The 20,332-nt window shown below is 39.3% G+C and overlaps 2 protein-coding genes across 2 annotated transcripts in view; one reads left to right on the top strand and one right to left on the bottom strand.

Annotated features, from left to right (window-relative positions):
• Positions 1 to 20,332, top strand: part of egfra (epidermal growth factor receptor a (erythroblastic leukemia viral (v-erb-b) oncogene homolog, avian)) — a 164,269-nt gene that overhangs the window by 31,863 nt on the left and 112,074 nt on the right. The window lies entirely within an intron of this gene.
• mmp16b (matrix metallopeptidase 16b (membrane-inserted)) overlaps positions 1 to 20,332 on the bottom strand; it is a 59,722-nt gene that overhangs the window by 26,043 nt on the left and 13,347 nt on the right. Inside the window, exon 3 of the mRNA XM_061979255.2 lies at positions 18,738 to 18,854. Coding sequence (XP_061835239.1) covers positions 18,738 to 18,854 — 117 coding nt within the window. The remainder of the gene's footprint in view (positions 1 to 18,737; positions 18,855 to 20,332) is intronic.

Below are 20,332 nucleotides of genomic sequence, written 5' to 3'. Positions count from 1 at the left end.
AGACGAAAACGTGACTGCTGTTGTTGTGTGTTGTTGCCGCGCTGGGAGGACGTTAATGAAACTGCCTAACAATAAACCCACATAAGAAACCAAGAACTTGCCCTCGATCATTCTACAGTTATAACGTGATTGGGAAGGCACGCTGTTTATATTGTGGGAAAGCGGACGTGAAAACAGGCTGTCGACACGTCACTCAGGTCCGCCTGAATTTCGGGAGATTTTCGGGAGAAAATTTGTCCCGGGAGGTTTTCGGGAGAGGCGCTGAATTTCGGGAGTCTCCCGAAAAATCCGGGAGTGTTGGCAAGTATGAGATAGGGTTGGATAATTATACACTGTACATGTTTTTTCTCGGTCCCATGTGAGTGATTGCTTTAATTGTGCACCTCCTAGCTGCACAAGTTTTTGTTCCTGAGCACTCCCTAGCTGCACAAATTTATATTAAGTTTACTTTTACCTGCATTCAGCCTGCCGTTTTCTGAATCCTTGGGGTAACGCTGCAAGCATCGCTTCCCTCCTTGTTACATGATGTTCTTTAGTACCACTAAATGGAGCCAACGTACCACCAATGGTAGGCGTACCACAGTTTAAGAAACAACTGTCCAGATTAAACCAAGGGTAGAACTTCAGAGAATACAAGCGACGTGCCAATCAATCTGCGACCAAACAATATCGGCCAGTTTTTGTGGGAAAAAGTATGTTGTCGCCATTGCCAATTAATGCTTTTTGATGCCCATCACTGTAGGCCTATATTTATTTTTGGTCCTCCGGCTGACAAGCTAGCAGCTATTTATGTGTCTCCATACACAGTGTGGAGCCACTCCCCTAAATTAATAATCATCACTTCCATTACATCAAATAAACTGCATTTCTTAGTATCTTAATGGTGACTGTCATGAAACATAATGATCACTGAAAGACGAGGCTCAACATGATACACATCGAGAGCAAGCCCGGAGCAGGCTTGCTAATAGCTAAGCTAACTTTCAATAATAACAAAAATAAGTGCTTAGTAAAGTTTACAATGTGTAGATAGAACCATGTTACAACAGAAAGTAAGCAGGCGTTACCAGGAAATCAACAAGAGTCTAGAGCGGGGGTCAGCAAGCTGTGGCTCTAGAGCCGCATGCGGCTCTTTAGCGCCACCCTAGTGGCTCCCTGGACCTCTTTCAGAGATGTGTGAAAATGGAAAAAGATGAAGAAAAAAAAACAAGTTTTTGTTTTAATATGGTTTCTGTAGTAGGACAAACATGACACAAACCTTCTTAATTGTTAGAAATCCCATTGTTAATGTTATACATGATTCTCTGATGAGAGTATTTGGCAAGCACTGTTTTGTCCTACTAATTTTAGCCATCCTTGAACTCATCATAGTTTGTTTACATGTACAACTTTCTCCGACGCCGCCACAAAAGATAGGCTAGCTGTATGTACATATTGCATCATTATGCCTCGTTTGTAGGTATATTTGAGCTAATTTAAGTTCCTTTACTTATGTCCTCTGTGTATTTAATTTATATTTGCATTTTCCATGATGACACATTATCTGTATGTTATATTGGCTGCATTTCTGATAGATGTTTGTGTGCCGTTTTAGACCACAGCAAACGTTACCCAGCAATATTAAGGGTAGTATCAGTACATGATCACTACTCGAGTGATCAGATCGATATTTTTATTTTTCTCAAAATCTTTTTTTTCTCGTTGTTTATCAGTTCTGGGGATAATTCCCTGAACAAAGGGGGACTTTGAGGGCAATACATATTTAGTGAAGTAACAGATAGTAGTTTTTGCTTTTGTTTCGTTGTTGTGTACTATTGATTTTGTTTTGATCAAACACTTGTATTTAATAAAAGGGTCAAAGGAACTAGTTTAAATATTGTGTTCATTTTTTTAAACTGCCAATAGCACTCGCTATAAATAAAAAAAACAATTTGCAGCTAATATATGTGAATGATGTCGGTATTGTATCGGTGGATCTCACTCATGGATGATACTGTAGGTGTCGCAGTCGCCAGCATGAAACCCTGAATGGAACATCCCTTGTCTATAACTTTTCATTGACAAAAATGTATGTAATAATGTCAACACATTTAGCTGTAGATTTTCCATCATGCAGTACTGTTCAGTGTAGTATTATGCAGAATGTTACGCTTTTTACGAAGTTATTCTGCAAAGGTTAGCATACTTAGTCCCACTTTTTGGCACCCCTGCATAGCAGTAGTTCGGTACCTCAAGTACGGATATAGACACACTGCACTCTCTTGATTGGTTAGGACTAGACAAACTAAATTAACTTTGTGTGTCTTTTGCGTTTTTTTGCAACACTTGTTCTAAAAGGAGACGCCTCAACAATGGGTGTTAAACAAGAGAAAAAGAATGTCAAGCTGAAGTTATGTGAGGACTCCAACTCGTACTTGCCAACTTGTAAGATAGACTGTTAATTTCTTTTTTTGCTTGTGTCACCCTTGCTTACATTCATTAATGAGGTGTTTTCGTTTGAATGGTAGAAGTGGTTAACGTACTGTTTGGATATGACCTAAAAGGTGTTTATTATTGATGAACAACCTTGGAACAGAATATTTGTATTCAGTCATTTCCACGTCTGGAATCCCGGTCAAACTGGAGGTTGACCAGGATTGTATTTGGCTTTTGAGGTTCCCCACAATGCTGTTTTTGCAGGGTCAAAAGTCAAAGATAATTCTTCTCCTAAGGAACCACCGCACACAAAAGGGTGAACATTTGTCAAAACATGTAACCCTACTGTATTTCCTGTGCTATTTTTTTCTGGCAAATTTCAAGTTTTCAAACTCTATAGGTCACATTGACCTGATATTTCTCACAGAGCTTTACAATACACTCACTGTAGCTTTGGGGTGTTTAGTTGAACCACTGCGGAATTTGTTACACACCTTTAAGAGACTGACAGGCACGTGTTTTAAAAATTTAGCAAGATTGGTTAGAACAGGGGTGTCAAACTCATTTTAGCTCAGAATTTGATTGATTGATTGAAACTTTTATTAGTAGATTGCACAGTGCAGTACATATTCCGTACAATTGACCACTAAATGGGACGGCGTGGCGAAGTTGGTAGAGTGGCCGTGCCAGCAATCGGAGGGTTGCTGGTTACTGGGGTTCAATCCCCACCTTCTACCATCCTAGTCACGTGCGTTGTGTCCTTGGGCAAGACACTTCACCCCTTGCTCCTGATGGCTGCTGGTTAGCGCCTTGCATGGCAGCTCCCGCCATCAGTGTGTGAATGTATGTGTGAATGGGTGAATGTGGAAATACTGTCAAAGCGCTTTGAGTACCTTGAAGGTAGAAAAGCGCTATATACATCGACGTCCCACTGGGGTGAGTTTTTCCTTGCCCTTATGTGGGCTTTGTACCGAGGATGTCGTTGTGGCTTGTGCAGCCCTTTGAGACACTTGTGATTTAGGGCTATATAAATAAACATTGATTGATTGATTGATTGATTGATATAAGTATAACCCATTTATTTAAATGGTAACACCCAAATAAGTTTTTCAAATTGTCGGGGTCCACGTAAATCAATTCATGGTAGGCCGCATGGAGGACTATTAAAATCATGGCATTAAAACTAAAAAACTAAAGACCACTTCAGATTGTTTTCTTTGTCTTACTTTGGCCAAAAATAGAACAAACACATTCTGAAAATATTACAATAAAAATATAGAAAAAAATACCGGCAGCGATAAAGTTTAGATCCATGAAGGAAAGAAGAAAGTGAATAAATGTTTATAACTGAATAAATTTACATATGCATAGAAATGTGTTTTCTTTTGTAATGTTTTTTTTAATGAACACAATATAGAATGTGAGATATAACAGGATAATGCATACATGTATCATTTGTTTTCAAAAAGGTTACAAAAAAGTGGGACCCCAAAAATTTACTGTGGGACTGATGGAGTATTGGTGCATGCAAAACTGCAGCAGGCGGCTGTGGCCTGCGGGCCGGTTCTAATACTAATCAAATATCATCCCGGGGGCCATAGATAATTCATTTGTGGGCCGGATGTGGCCCGCGGGCCTTGACTTTGACACATAGGGGTTAGAACAACATGGCCACCATCCAGCAAAACATCTTTGCAGGGACACAGTCAGGGCTCAGCAACAAATTGTACTTAAATAATTGACCATGTATCTAATGATTATAGAAATGTGTATTACATGTGTGCTAAACTTTTTGAACACAACCCAGAGGGGGCGCCGCAATTGTCTTGTAGAAAAAGATGACGTGACACTATTTAGGTAGCGTGGGGGTCAGCAACCTGCGGCTCTAGAGCCGAATGCGACTCTTTAGCGCCCGCCTCGTGGCTCTCTGGAGATTTTTAAAAAATGTATGAAAAATGGAAAAAGATGAGGGGAAAAAATATTTTTTTTGTTTTAATATGGTTTCTGTAGGAGGACAAACATGACACAAATCTCCCTAATTATTAGAAATCAGTGATTCGAGATCAATTGGCGAGCGCTGTTTTGTCCTGATAATTTTGGCGGTCCATGAACTCACCGTAGTTTGTTAACATGTAAAACTTTCTTTGACTTTCTAAGACGTGTTTTATGCCACTCCTTTTTTTTCCTCATTTTGTCGACCAAACTTTTAATGCTGTGCGTGAACGCACAAAGGTGAGCTTTGTTGATCTAATCAGCTAATCAGGCATATTTGGTCACTGCATGACTGCAAGCTAATCGATGCTAACATGCTATTTAGGCTCGCTGTATGTACATATTGCATCATTATGCCTCGTGTAAAGGTATATTTGAGCTCATTTAATTTCCTTTAAGTCCTCTTAGTTCAATTTATATTTGCATGTCTCTTGACATATCATCTGTATGTAATATTGGCTGCATTTCTAATAGTTGTTTGTGTGCCATGTTGTTCCAGACCACAGCAAACGTTACTCAGCTTGCAAAGATTGTAATAAATCCATTAGAAGAATGCCTGCCGTTTCCTTTAATTCGGACACACACATCTATACCTTTGGCCGTTCTAAGACAGTAATTTCCAGGAGTTATCTCACCCTCTGAGAAGCCTGCATTTTACTAATAATTTCGAATGTTGTAAAAATGTGTAGAATAAATATTACATTTCAATATTTCTGTAAATAAAGATTTGCGTCAGCCTGCGATACATAGTCATCTTGGTAGTTGGCTAATATCGCTAATATAGACGCTTACCTCATGTTTTGTCTTCATAACAAAGACTATAAAAATGGGACCCATTACCTCCCTGCTTGGCACTCATCATCAAGGGTTGCAATTGGGGGTTAAATCACAAAAAATGATTCCCGGGCGCGGCCACCGCTGCTGCCCACTGCTCCCCTCACCTCCCAGGGGGTGATCAAGGGTGATGGGTCAAATGTAGAGATGTCCGATAATGGCTTTTTTGCCGATATCCGATATTCCAATATTGTCCAACTCTTAATTACCGATTCCGATATAAACCGATACCGATATATACAGTCGTGAAATTAACACATTATTATGCCTAATTGTGTTGTGGTGCCCCGCTGGATGCATTAAACAATGTAACAAGGTTTTCCAAAATAAATCAACTCAAGTTATGGAAAAAAATGCCAACATGGCACTGCCATATTTATTATTGAAGTCACAAAGTGCATAATTTTTTTTAACATGCCTCAAAACAGCAGCTTGGAATTTGGGACATGCTCTCCCTGAGAGAGCATGAGGAGGTTGAGGTGGGCGGGGTTGGGGGGGGCGGGGGTAGGGGCTAGCGGGGGGTGTATATTGTAGCGTCTCGGAAGAGTTAGTGCTGCAAGGGGTTCTGGGTATTTGTTCTGTTGTGTTTATGTTGTGTTACGGTGCGGATGTTTTCCCGAAATGTGTTTGTCATTCTTGTTTGGTGTGGATTCACAGTGTGGCGCATTTTTGTAACAGTGTTAAAGTTGTTTATACGGCCACCCTCAGTGTGACCTGTATGGCTGTTGACCAAGTATGCATGGCATTCACTTGTGTGTGTGAAAAGCCGTAGATATTATGTGACTGGGCCGGCACGCAAAGGCAGTGCCTTTAAGGTTTATTGGCTCTCTGTACTTCTCCCTACGTCCGTGTACCACTCCGTACAGCGGCGTTTTAAAAAGTAAAAAATGTTACTTTGTGAAACCGATACCGATAATTTCCGATATTACATTTTAAAGCATTTATCAGCCGATAATATCGGCAGTCCGATATTATCGGACATCTCTAGTCAAATGCAGGGAATAATTTCGCCACACCTAGTGTGTGTGTGTGTGTGTGACAATCATTGGTACTTTAACTTTAACTTTTAATTATAACACTTATATAAGACTTTAAAAGTCATTTTGATAGTAGGCTAATATAACTAATATAGACACTTACATCATGTGTTGTCTTCATTATAACATACATTTTTTTGTATTTTCGGTCCAATATGGCTCTTTCAACATTTTGTCTTGCCGACCCCTGAGGTAGCAGATGCAGCTATCAATAACCAAACCGAGGTTTACCGTTTCAAACCGTAGCGAGCTAAACAGAACTGTACAACCTGCAGGAAACAAGACCCTATATGTCAAACAATTTACTTCAGTTTTATAGGGAAACAAGTTTCCTTTTGAAATGATGGCGAGAGAAGAAGTTGACACAACTATTTCAAGGCTGGCAGCGTTCAGTGAACTTTTACACAGCGCTCTTTATCGGTGCCTGGCAGGCAGAGAGGAATTGGGAATCTTTTCTCTCGCTCTCTGACTCTCTCACACTACCTCTCTCTCCCTTCTCACGTCGCCCCGTCTTCATGAATAAAGTGCAGTCACTGGCTCAGCACTGATTGACATTCTATTTGGGGAGCTCTCTCATCAATTCAAATTAAGGGAGGGAAGGATTTGAATAAATTGACGGCATTATCGTCGACGGCGGCTGAAACCTGTCAATTTAGCAGCCGCGCCGCAGCCTCGTTTATCGGCCCTCCTCAGAAGCCATTAAAAAGGAGGGGTAATCAGGAAGAGATAAGATGAGAGTTGGGGAAAAAAAGAAATTTCTGCTGAAATGGGGATTTCTGCGGTCAGGAACTATAGTCCTACATGCACTGGCATAGGAACCGGAGGGGGTGGGTTGGGGGTAATTGAGGGGATGGGTTGGGGGTGCTTGAGGGGGTGGGTTGGAGGACGTGTCCCACCCAAAATTTATACCGCAGAGGACAAAAACGTTTGATTTTGAAATCTTTAACTCCCATGCTTTCATTTTGAAAGCGCAACGCTGCTCGCTAGTGTTACCATATCTGAGTTATTGTGTAGAAATATGGGGAAATAATTACAAAAGTACACTTCATTCACTAAAGGTGTTATAAAAAAGATCAGTTAGAATAATACATAATGTATTACTTTTCTTTTTTCTTTGTTGTTGTTGTTTTTTTTTTATCCAATTTGATTTTATTGTTGTGATTTTGTACGGTGTCCTTGAGTGCCCAGAAAGGCGCCTTATAAATAAAATGTATTATTATTATTATTATAATGTTGGATATAGAGAACATACAAATCCTTTATTTATTGAATCAAAGATACTGAAATTTCACGACATAGTGAATTTGCAAACAGCTAAAATTATACACAAAGCAAACTATAACCTGCTACCCAAGAATATACAACAATTCTTCTCAACCAAAGAGGAGAAATATAATCTTAGAGACAAATGTAATTTAAAACATTTGTATGCACGTACAACACTTAAGACCTTCAGTATATCTGTATCCATCCATCCATCCATTTTCTACCGCTTATTCCCTTCGGGGTCGCGGTGGGCGCTGGAGCCTATCTCAGCTACAATCGGGGTGGAATTAAATTATGGAATGGATTAAGCAAAGCAATCAAACAATGTACTAATATGATCCACTTCAAGAAACTCTTCAAACTTAAAGTGTTTACAAGGTACAAAGAAGAAGAACCATGATAAACATTCTGAATTGATTTCATCCTGTCATGATCTGTGGTCTAGATCAGTGGTTCTCAAATGGGGGTACGCGTACCCCTGGGGGTACTTGAAGGTATGCTAAGGGGTATGTGAGATTTTTTTTAAATATTCTAAAAATAGCAACAATTCAAAAATCCTTTATAAATATAAATAAAAACCTATCTGTTTTTCCAAATAGTTCAAGAAAGACCACTACAAATGAGCAATATTTTGCACTGTTATACAATTGAATAAATCAGAAACTGATGACATAGTGCTGTATTTTACTTCTTTATCTCTTTTTTTCAACCAAAAATGCTTTGCTTTGATTAGGGGGTACTTGAATTAAAAAAAAAATTCACAGGGGGTACATCACTGAAAAAAGGTTGAGAACCACTGGTCTAGATCATGTTTTGTTCAGTTATGTTCTGTTAGTTTTAGTTCCTATTTGTGCACCTCCCTGAGTTTTTTTTTAGTTGCCATGGTTGCTAATTATGTTCACCTGTCTCTGATTAGTGTTCGGCCGCTCACCTGCTACCCGAGCACTAATCAGAGGCATTATTTAAGCCTGCCATTGCCGGTCAGTCGGCCTGGCGTCATTGTTTCATGCAATGCCTCTGTTCATACTGCTCGTTCCATGCCTTGCCAAGTAAGTTTTTGTTTGTTCATGCTACAGTTAGTAAGTTTTTTTTCGTCCATAGTTTATGCTAAGTTTTAGTTTAGCTTCGAGTGCGATCAGGCACGTTGTTCTGTCGGCTCGCTTTCTGTTTTGTACTCCTTTTGATTTCGTTAGGAATAAATCATGTTTTTACCTGCACGCCTTGTCCGGAGTGGTTCGTCTGCATTCCTGGGAGAACGACCCCGCAGCAAGCTGCGACCCCCTCCATCATGACAAATCCAACCATTCATTCATTCTCAAAATAATCTTACTCATCTCATCATATGAAATGTAACTTACAAACCCCGTTTCCATATGAGTTGGGAAATTTTGTTAGATGTAAATATAAACAAAATACAATGATTTGCAAATCCTTTTCAACCCATATTCAATTGAATGCACTACAAAGACAAGAAATTTGATGTTCAAACTCATAAACTTTATTTTTTTTTGCAAATAATAATTAACTTAGAATTTCATGGCTGCAACACGTACCAAAGTAGTTGGGAAAGGGTATGTTCACCACTGTGTTACATGGCCTTTCCTTTTAACAACACTCAGTAAACGTTTGGGAACTGAGGAGACACATTTTTTAAGCTTTTCAGGTGGAATTCTTTCCCATTCTTGCTTGATGTACAGCTTAAGTTGTTCAACAGTCCGGTGGTCTCCGTTGTGGTATTTTAGGCTTCATAATGCGCCACAAATTTCAATGGGAGACAGGTCTGGACTACAGGCAGGCCAGTCTAGTACCCGCACTCTTTTACTATGAAGCCACGTTGATGTAACATGTGGCTTGGCATTGTCTTGCTGAAATAAGCAGGGGCATCCATGGTAACATTGCATGGATGGCAACATATGTTGCTCCAAAACCTGTATGTACCATTCAGCATTAATGGCGCCTTCACAGATGTGTAAGTTACCCATGCCTTGGGCACTAATACACCCCCATACCATCAGAGATGCTGGCTTTTCAACTTTGCGCCTATAACAATCTGGATGGTTCTTTTCCTCTTTGGTCCGGAGGACACGACGTCCACAGTTTCCAAAAACAATTTGAAATGTGGACTCGTCAGACCACAGAACACTTTTCCACTTTGTATCAGTCCATCTTAGATGAGCTCAAGCCCAGCTAAGCCGACGGCGTTTCTGGGTGTTGTTGATAAACGGTTTTCGCCTTGCATAGGAGAGTTTTAACTTGCACTTACAGATGTAGCGACCAACTGTAGTTACTGACAGTGGGTTTCTGAAGTGTTCCTGAGCCCATGTGGTGATATCCTTTACACACTGATGTCGCTTGTTTATGCAGTACAGCCTGAGGGATCGAAGGTCACGGGCTTAGCTGCTTACGTGCAGTGATTTCTCCAGATTCTCTGAACCCTTTGATGATATTACGGACCGTAGATGGTGAAATCCCTAAATTCCTTGCAATAGCTGGTTGAGAAAGGTTTTTCTTAAACTGTTCAACAATTTGCTCACGCATTTGTTGAAAAAGTGGTGACCCTCGCCCCATCCTTGTTTGTGAATGACTGAGCATTTCATGGAATCTACTTTTATACCCAATCATGGCACCCACCTGTTCCCAATTTGCCTGTTCACCTGTGGGATGTTCCAAAAACGTGTTTGATGAGCATTCCTCAACTTTATCAGTATTTATTGCCACCTTTCCCAACTTCTTTGTCACGTGTTGCTGGCATCAAATTCTAAAGTTAATGATTATTTGCAACAAAAAAAAAAATGTTTATCAGTTTGAACATCAAATATGTTGTCTTTGTAGCATATTCAACTGAATATGGGTTGAAAATTATTTGCAAATCATTGTATTCCGTTTATATTTACATCTAACACAATTTCCCAACTCACATGGAAACGGGGTTTGTACTTCACCAATTATTATTTATTTTTATTGAGATTACTTATGGAGTATATTGTGAATAAATTGAGAACAGGAAGTGAACAAAAGTTTTAGCAACTGTTATGTAAAAGAAAAGGGGTAGGATTAAATAAGCTCTGCTTCTTCCTACTCCTTTTCGAACAAGTTGAAAAGAGAAACTGGAAATTGTGATGTATCATGTTGTATGCTTGCATGTTCGAAATAAACTCAAACTCAAACTCAAACGCGGCGTCAAGTCACTGGGCCGCACTTCTACTCAGCTGCTCTGACTATAGCGCAGTGTTTCTCCAACAGTGGAGAATGGGAGATTTTCATTATTTATGTCTACATTCTAGTAGTCATGTTAGAAAGATACCCAAGCCTGCAGCTAGATGCACCTGCTCAGTGGCCTTGTGGTTAGAGTGTCCGCCCTGAGACTGGAAGGTCGTGAGTTCAAACCCTGGCCGAGTCATACCAAAGACTATAAAAATGGGACCCATTGCCTCCCTGCTTGGCACTCAGCATCAAGGGTTGGAATTGGGTGTTAAATCACCAAATGATTCCCAAGCGCGGCTACCGCTGCTGCTCACTGCTCCCCTCACATGAACATGGGGATGGGTCAAATGCAGAGGATCATTTCACCACACCTAATGTGTGTGTGTGACTATCGTTGGGACTTTAACTTTAACTTTAGATGGCAGCGGTGCCCAATCTAAACAAAAGGCTCCCTGTTCTACCCAGTAGAAGTAGTAAGTACACGGAAACACATTTGTACAGAGCTAACAGAGGTGAAGAGATGGGGAAGTTTGTGACAGGATTGAAAAGAAAAAAAAGAGTGGTCGTCAGCGGAATGTATAAAGAATATAACTCACACAAAAATAAATATGATGAAGTTCTCAATGCTAATTAAAATCAAGAGGGGTCGCAGGTGATCTTTAAAACTGTGTAGAGAAGGTTGCCGTAAATATGGCTTGTTTACAACGTCTTGCCGTTAGTTTGTATTCAAATTTAGAGACCATGTCTTTTGAGTGAAGTCATCCTAAAATCCTAAAATCACTCATCCTTTAATTGCTAACTTTGTCAGTGTTTCCAAGTAACGTAAACACTGGCCAACATGTTTTGTCAACTAATTTCAGAAAGAAAAAAAAATAATAAAATAAATTGGAACAGCAACAGAATTTACAGTTGTTGTTTTTTTAATAGTAAGCTAACGTCAGTGTAAGTACTGGTTACACATCACAAGGACAACACCTAATCTTAGAATCTGTATACATGTGTGACATGATATTAGATACTATGTACAGTAATTTTATTAGGGGGATGACAGAAGCAATGCAACTTGGAGAGACGAGCACAGGTGAACGCTTAGACCAGAGGTGTCCAAACATTTTCCAGCGAGGGCCACATTGAGAAAAACTGAAGGTTCCGAGGGCCACGTTCATACATTTTGTATATGAAAAATACTGTAACCAAAACTGTGTAACATTTGAAAAACACTTCTACATCTTAGCTTTGTGTTATACATAACAGAGCAATAAAATCATTCATGATTATTTTAATAATGATTTTATTTGTATTTATGTTAACTGTGCTCTAAAGTAAGCTTGTATTTACTAATACTGCCATTATACCGTCAACTGAAACTCTTTTGAGGGCTTTAGTACACTCAAAAACATATCGTGTCTTCCAAGAAATTTGTACACTTTTTCATCATGACGGGACACACGGAAATCATCAAAGACCTTATACAGTAAGACGCTCAGGTTTTGGCCATTTTGGTTTTCAGGTCCCATTTTTGGGGGATTTGGTCCCGTTTAATTTTTTTTTATAGTTTTTTGTTCTAATTTGGGACCTGTTTAGTTTGATTTGATATTTGATTTTGATATTTTTTTTATTTCAAATATGCAAAAAACAAGAGCAAGCCTGATCCAATACAGGGCTATAGCCTTAAGAGCCATTATAACAAAATAAAAACAAAGGAGAATAAAAAACGGAAAAAAAGGGGGAAAAAATGAGCAATGGACTTTCTTTTTTCTTTTTTTTTACATATTTGAAAAGAAGTGAGAAGAAGTTTACACTTATTTAATCCCACCCCTTTTTTTTTAAATCATAAATGAGATGAAACAAAAATGTAGCTGTTTGGCCACAATACCCAGCAATATGTTTGGAGGAGAAAAGGTGAGGCCTTTAATCCCAGGAACACCATCCTACCGTCAAGCATGGTGGTGGTAGTATTATGCTCTGGGCCTGTTTTGTTGCCAATGAAACTGGTGTTTTACGGAGAGTAAATGGGACAGTGAAAAAGGAGGATTACCTCCAAATTCTTCAGGACAAGCTAAAATCATCAGCCCAAATGTTGGGTCTTGGGCGCAGTTGGGTGTTCCAACAGGACAATGACCCCAAACACACGTCAAAAGTGGTAAAGGGATGGCTAAATCTGGCTAGAATTAAGGTTTTAGAATTGCCTTCCCAAAGTCCTGACTTAAACGTGTGGACAATGCTTAAGAAACAAGTCCATGTCAGAAAACCAACAAATTTAGCTGAACTGCACCAAGTCTATCTGTGTTGGCCCTGCGATGAGGTGGCGATTTGTCCAGGGTGTACCCCGCCTTCCGCTCGATTGTAGCTGAGATAGGCTCCAGCGCCCCCCGCGACCCCAAAGGGAATAAGTGGTAGAAAATGGATGGATGGATGCACCAATTTTGTCAAGAGGAGTGGTCAAAAATTCAACCAGAAGCTTGCCAGAAGCTTGTGGATGGCTACCAAAAGCGCCTTATTGCAGTGAAACTTGCCAAGGGACATGTAACCAAATATGAACATTGCTGTATGTATACTTTTGACCCAGCACATTTGGTGACATTTTCAGTAGACCCATAATAAATTTATAAAAGAACCAAACTTCATGAATGTTTTTTGTGACCAACAAGTATGTGCTCCAATCACTCTATCACACAAAAAATAAGAGTTGTAGAAATTATTGGAAACTCAAGACAGCCATGACATTATGTTCTTTACAAGTGTATGTCAACTTTTAACCACGACTGTAAATTTAAAAAATATATATATATGTGTGTGTGTGTGTGTGTGTGTGTGTATGTATATATGTGTATATATATATATATATATATATATATATATATATATATATATATATATATATGTATGTATGTATGTATGTATGTATGTATGTATGTATGTATGTATGTGTATATATGTATATGTGTGTGTGTATATATATATATATACATATATATATATATGTATATATATTAGGGATGTCCCGATCCAGGTTTTTGCACTTCCGATCCGATACCGATATTGTTTTTGCATTTCCGATCCGATACCGATACTGACCGATCCCGATACTGACCGATACTGGCCTATCCGAGCATGTATTAAAGTTTAAAGTTATTTAGCCTACTTAGTTGTCAGAATCATGTTGAAAAGGGTTTTAGTACTCTTGATAACTAGCCAGCTGAATTAGGGGAGTTTGAATAATACACAATGGTTGGTAACAAGAAACTGACCTGTTTATTCAAGGATAAACACAAAATAGACAAAATTATACATGACAAACAGAAATGGCATCATTGAACTAGGGCTGGGCGATATGGCCTTTTTTTAATATTGCGATATTTTAAGGCCATATTGCGATACACAATATATATCTCGATATTTTGCCTTAGCCTTGAATGAACACTTGATGCATATAATCACAGCAGTATGATGATTCTGTGTTTTGATTGATTGATTGATTGAGACTTTTATTAGTAGGTTGCACAGTGAAGTACATATTCCATACAATTGACCACTAAATGGTAACACCCCAATAAGTTTTTCAACTTGTTTAAGTCGGGGTCCACTTAAATTGATTCATGATACAGCTATATACTATCAGATATATACTATCATCATAATACAGTCATCACACAAGATAATCACATTGAATTATTTACATTATTTATAATCCAGGGTGAGGAGGGGGGCGCTGGATGTAAGTGTCAAAAAGACAGCCAAAAGATGTTGATATGAGAATAAATCTAAAGTCAAAATATAGGGTAGAAATGCACCCATTTGCAGGAAATGTAGTCTTGATTTTCAAAATTTTCTTTTAAGGCTTGCATGTCTACATTAAAACATTCTTCTTCATACTGCATTAATATATGCTACTTTTAAACTTTCATGCAGAGAAGGAAATCACAACTAAAAAAATCACTAATTTTTTCATACGGTGTTGATGTGGACATTTTTGCCTCAGCATTTTGATGGTGTGGGCGTGTGGCACCGAATGGAGATAAGCGTCTCGACAGACGTCACAATATTTGAACAATGATGACGAAAACTGTTTTCTCTGTCGTGTCCGTGTGTCGAAAATTGTTATGCGCTTATTTTTTTATTTGATTTTGTGCGTGGCATAGATTTGCCACGCACCTTAGAGGGAGCGTTGCTCGCAGGGCTGCGCTAGCATCACAGCTAACGTTAGCCATGCTGCTACCTCTCTGCTCGGGGAGGACGTATACGTATGTGACGTATGACGTGACAGTATGTGACGTGTGTAAGAAGGTGCGCTTGCTGTCTGTGAGAGGGAGACACAGGAAAGAGTGAGAAGAGCCTGTCGTGTAATGCCAGCAGCTAAAAGCAACTGCGTGAGAATTCACAGACCTGTGGATGTGTTGAAGGTGTGCTAGAAAATGCGGAACGGAAATTACAGAGCAGCAGAAAAGTGGAATGTTTTGTTTAAATTGGTGCGTTGGAAAACACGGACCGGAGTTTTTTTTTAAACTGGATCTGGATCGGCATTTTCCCATGCCTTGCCGATACGCAATTTTTGGCAAATATCGGCAGCCGATCCGATCCAAATATTGGATCGGGACATCCCTAATATATATATATATATATATGTATATATATATATATATATATAAGGGTGTAACGGTACACAAATTTCGGTTCGGTACGTACCTCGGTTTAGAGGTCACGGTTCGGTTCATTTTTGGTACAGTAAGAAAACAACAAAATATACATTTTTTGGTTATTTATTTATCAAATTTGCAAAATCTTCCACCAAAAATATTTTTCTTAGTGGAATATTTGATGTGAAGTAATTGAAACCTTGATAGGTCAATAATTCATAATAGCATTGATTTTGATTCAATATTATGTTTTGAGCAATGACAGTTTGAAAGAAAAAAAAAACAGCTTTGTTTTATTAGTCAACATTGCAACTTTTTCTAAATTACATTTAACCTTTAAGCTTTTTTATTTCACTTTTGTTATGTTTTTGTTTATTTTAATAGTATTTTTAGAATGTGCCGTGGGCCTTTAAAACATTAGCTGTGCACACTTTTGACACCCCTGCTATAGATAATAAAAAATTAAATCTGATAAATCTATGGATAAAAAGCAGAGCCTGGCGACGCATGCGTGTTTATCACTACTCTCTCGCTCTCTCTGTCTCTGTCCCTCCCTCACCAATGCTGCTGCGTGCACAATTTGTTTTGTTTTTAACCCCTTCTTAACTCTGAACGTACAATGAAAATACACGCAACCCTAACTCAAAATGCCGGACATTTGAGGCATTTAAGAAACTCCGCCCGGACAGCCCCGCAAAAGAGGACATGTCCGGTGAAAAGAGGACGTATGGTCAGTCTATCGTAGCCCGGTCGTTGCTAGCATGCCGTGTGTTGTGCCTCGGTGTGCATTGTTTACACAACGTGCGGTACGCTACTTAATATGTCCATGCGGAAACTCGTTTGGTACACCTCCGAACCGAACCGAAACCCCCGTACTGAAACGGTTCAATACAAATACACGTACCGTTACACCTTTAATATATATGTATATATATATATATCTATATATATATACTGTGTATATATATATATATACATATATATATATATATATATATATATATATATATATATATATATATATATATATATATATATACAAACCCCGTTTCCATATGAGTTGGGAAATTGTGTTAGATGTAAATATAAACGGAATACAATGATTTGCAAATCCTTTTCAACCCATATTCAATTGATTGCACTACAAAGACAAGATATTTAAAGTTCAAACTCATAAACTTTTTTTTTTTTTTTTTTGCAAATAATAATTAACTTAGAATTTCATGGCTGCAACATGTGCCAAAGTAGTTGGGAAAGGGCATGTTCACCACTGTGTTACATGACCTTTCCTTTTAACAACACTCAGTAAACGTTTGGGAACTGAGGAGACACATTTTTTAAGCTTCTCAGGTGTAATTCTTTCCCATTCTTGCTTGATGTACAGCTTAAGTTGTTCAACAGTCCGGGGGTCTCCGTTGTGGTATTTTAGGCTTCATAATGCGCCACACATTTTCAATAGGAGACAGGTCTGGACTACAGGCAGGCCAGTCTAGTACCCGCACTCTTTTACTATGAAGCAACGTTGATGTAACACGTGGCTTGGCATTGTCTTGCTGAAATAAGCAGGGGCGTCCATGGTAACGTTGCTTGGATGGCAACATGTGTTGCTCCAAAACCTGTATGTACCTTTCAGCATGAATGGCGCCTTCACAGATGTGTAAGTTACCCATGTCTTGGGCACTAATGCACCCCCATACCATCACAGATGCTGGCTTTTCAACTTTGCGCCTATAACAATCTGGATGGTTCTTTTCCTCTTTGGTCCGGAGGACACGACGTCCACAGTTTCCAAAATCAATTTGAAATGTGGACTCGTCAGACCACAGAACACTTTTCCACTTTGTATCAGTCCATCTTAGATGAGCTCAGGCCCAGCAAAGCCGACAGCGTTTCTGGGTGTTGTTGATAAACGGTTTTCGCCTTGCATAGGAGAGTTTTAACTTGCACTTACAGATGTAGCGACCAACTGTAGTTACTGACAGTGGGTTTCTGAAGTGTTCCTGAGCCCATGTGGTGATATCCTTTACACACTGATGTCGCTTGTTGATGCAGTACAGCCTGAAGGATCGAAGGTCACGGGCTTAGCTGCTTACGTGCAGTGATTTCTCCAGATTCTCTGAACCCTTTGATGATATTACGGACCGTAGATGGTGAAATCCCTAAATTCCTTGCAATAGCTGGTTGAGAAAGGTTTTTCTTAAACTGTTCAACAATTTGCTCACGCATTTGTTGACAAAGTGGTGACCCTCGCCCCATCCTTTTTTGTGAATGACTGAGCATTTCATGGAATCTACTTTTATACCCAATCATGGCACCCACCTGTTCCCAATTTGCCTGTTCACCTGTGGGATGTTCCAAATAAGTGTTTGATGAGCATTCCTCAACTTTATCAGTATTTATTGCCACCTTTCCCAACTTCTTTGACACGTGTTGCTGGCATCAAATTTGAAAGTTAATGATTATTTGCAAAAAAAAAATGTTTATCAGTTTGAACATCAAATATGTTGTCTTTGTAGCATATTCAACTGAATATGGGTTGAAAATGATTTGCAAATCATTGTATTCCATTTATATTTACATCTAACACAATTTCCCAACTCATATGGAAACGGGGTTTGTATATATGTATATGTGTGTATATATATAAATATATATATATATATATATATATATGTATATATATATATATATATATATACACACACACATATGGGACATGGATGTTTAAAGAAATAAGTAAAAAATCTGCAATGTGGTGAAGTAGCAATATAGCAAGGGACGACTGTAGTGTATTAGCCTGGTATTTTTTTTAAACATTTTAAACAAACAATTTTAACAATGGGAAGAACTGTAATATAGTCAGGGAAGAGATAGGAGTGCCAAAAGGAGCTTCAGGTTATGAGGTAAGGTCATAATAATAAAAAAAGATATTGTTGATTTTAATGGAGAACAAGTGAGGACTGATGTTAGATTAAGTAGATTTTTTTTTAAAGGTCTTTCCTATGCCATTGCTTACATGAGCTCGATCTGGTGAAAATTGTTTGTTGCGGGGTATGAAAAGGAGCCGCAAGCTATTTGCAGGCTGGAAATAGAACATAATGGCTGCTGCTGCTGCGCTAACACACATACACTCAGGCACACACACGCGCACAAATGAATGTGTTAAATCCCGCCTGTGTGACGCTGACTATATATTCCTGCGTGTCGCCATGGCAACACGTTCTCAGAGGTTGACAGTGACAAAAAATACATCACTAGCCCACATGAACCCCCCACCCCCACCCCCACCCCCCATTGCTAATACAGCTAAGCCTCAATGGTCGCCATGGCAACTGCATGCTCCATCTCTCACCTGTAGGTGATATGCGTACGCTGCCACTTCTGTCCTGTCAGCGCATATCTTCGCCTCCGTGACCTCGAAGCACTCTTGAGTTTATCTGGATTGCCGCAGCGGGGCCTTTGCATCCAACTTGAAATAGAGAAGAAAAGGAAAAAGAAGGAGTGTCAACATCCATCCACTATTGTTGACATAAGCTTACTATTTGGTTCCATTCATGACAAAAAATGAGGACACCCCTTATGTTTATTATTACCTGCCAGGGGGAGCGATCACATTAATAATATGACATGCGGTTGTTGTTCGTTCATGTGCTTGTACATGAGCTCGACTTTGTGGAGTCAATTTGTCTCAATTTCTATTGTGTAAGATGGTGCTTATCATGAATAACTGGCAGGATGTTAGAGAAGCGATGGCATTCATGGTATTTGTTGGCCGTGTGCACGTCCATCCATCCATCCATTTTCTACCGCTTATTCCCTTTTGGGTCGCGGGGGGCGCTGGAGCCTATCTCAGCTACAATCGGGCGGAAGGCGGGGTACACCCTGGACAAGTCGCCACCTCATCGCAGGGCCAACATAGATAGACAGACAACATTCATGTGTTCATGCAAAACATATAGAGGTTGATTATATTACTCTCCATGTCTACTGTGGGTGAGTGCATGTGCTTGCACATGAGTGAGCATGCCATGCATGGGCTTGACTTGTGGATTGTTGTGAGTGTTTTAGTCTGACTTTACTGTGCATGGTGGCAGTTATCCTTAATAACTGGCAAGAGGAGTGCTCGCATTCATTAAATGACATGTCATGTTGGGTGCCTGCTTTGACTTTGAAGAGTATTGTGATTCTTTTTTATCTATTTCTATTGTGCAAGGTGGCAATTATCATTGATATCATTGATCATTAATTATATTACATGGCTACATTGGGTTCATGCAAGAGCGAGCGCGCTATGGGCTTTGACTTTGCAAATTTTGGAGTGTTTACGGACTGTTTTGTCTATTTCTATTGCACAACGTGGTAGTTGTAATTGATAACTGGCGGGAGGAGCGCTAGTATTGATTTATTACAGGCTTATTCAACTGGCGGCCCACCAAAGCTTTTAATTTGGCCTGCCAAACATCACCCAAATAGGCTTGATGGAACGATTAAAAACAGGGTTGCTGATGTATGCAGTACTCCCGCTACCCCACAGGGGGCAACAACGAAGCATATGTGTCACAATGAAGCAGCAGTGGGTGAGTAGAAGAAGATCGCACTATCGACCCTGATAAACATTTTTAAAATGCCGAACATCAGACTTTTAACAGCGACTGGACAAGAAAGTATGAATGTATAAAAATGGCTGACTTTGTGATGTCTTTTGTACTCGTGGTCTCGTTGTTTGTGGCTGTTTAAATCTGGCGATTGAAACTAATTAATTGCATGTAACGCTGAGTTTGACCAGCAAAGGGTGATAACGCTACATCTTAGGTTTAAGTGTGTGCAATGTTTGCTGTGTATTAACACTAAACCTTCTATTTTATTTATGTAACATACACAATGGACATTATTTATGTAAAATACGCAATGGACGTTATACTAGTGCGGGGGTCGGCACTTTAGCAC

The sequence above is a fragment of the Nerophis lumbriciformis genome, linkage group LG19, assembly GCF_033978685.3.
Source record: "Nerophis lumbriciformis linkage group LG19, RoL_Nlum_v2.1, whole genome shotgun sequence".
Taxonomy (NCBI): Eukaryota; Metazoa; Chordata; class Actinopteri; order Syngnathiformes; family Syngnathidae; genus Nerophis; species Nerophis lumbriciformis.
The sequence above is the reverse complement of the archived record's forward strand: the minus strand, read 5'-3'. Positions and strand labels throughout refer to the sequence as shown.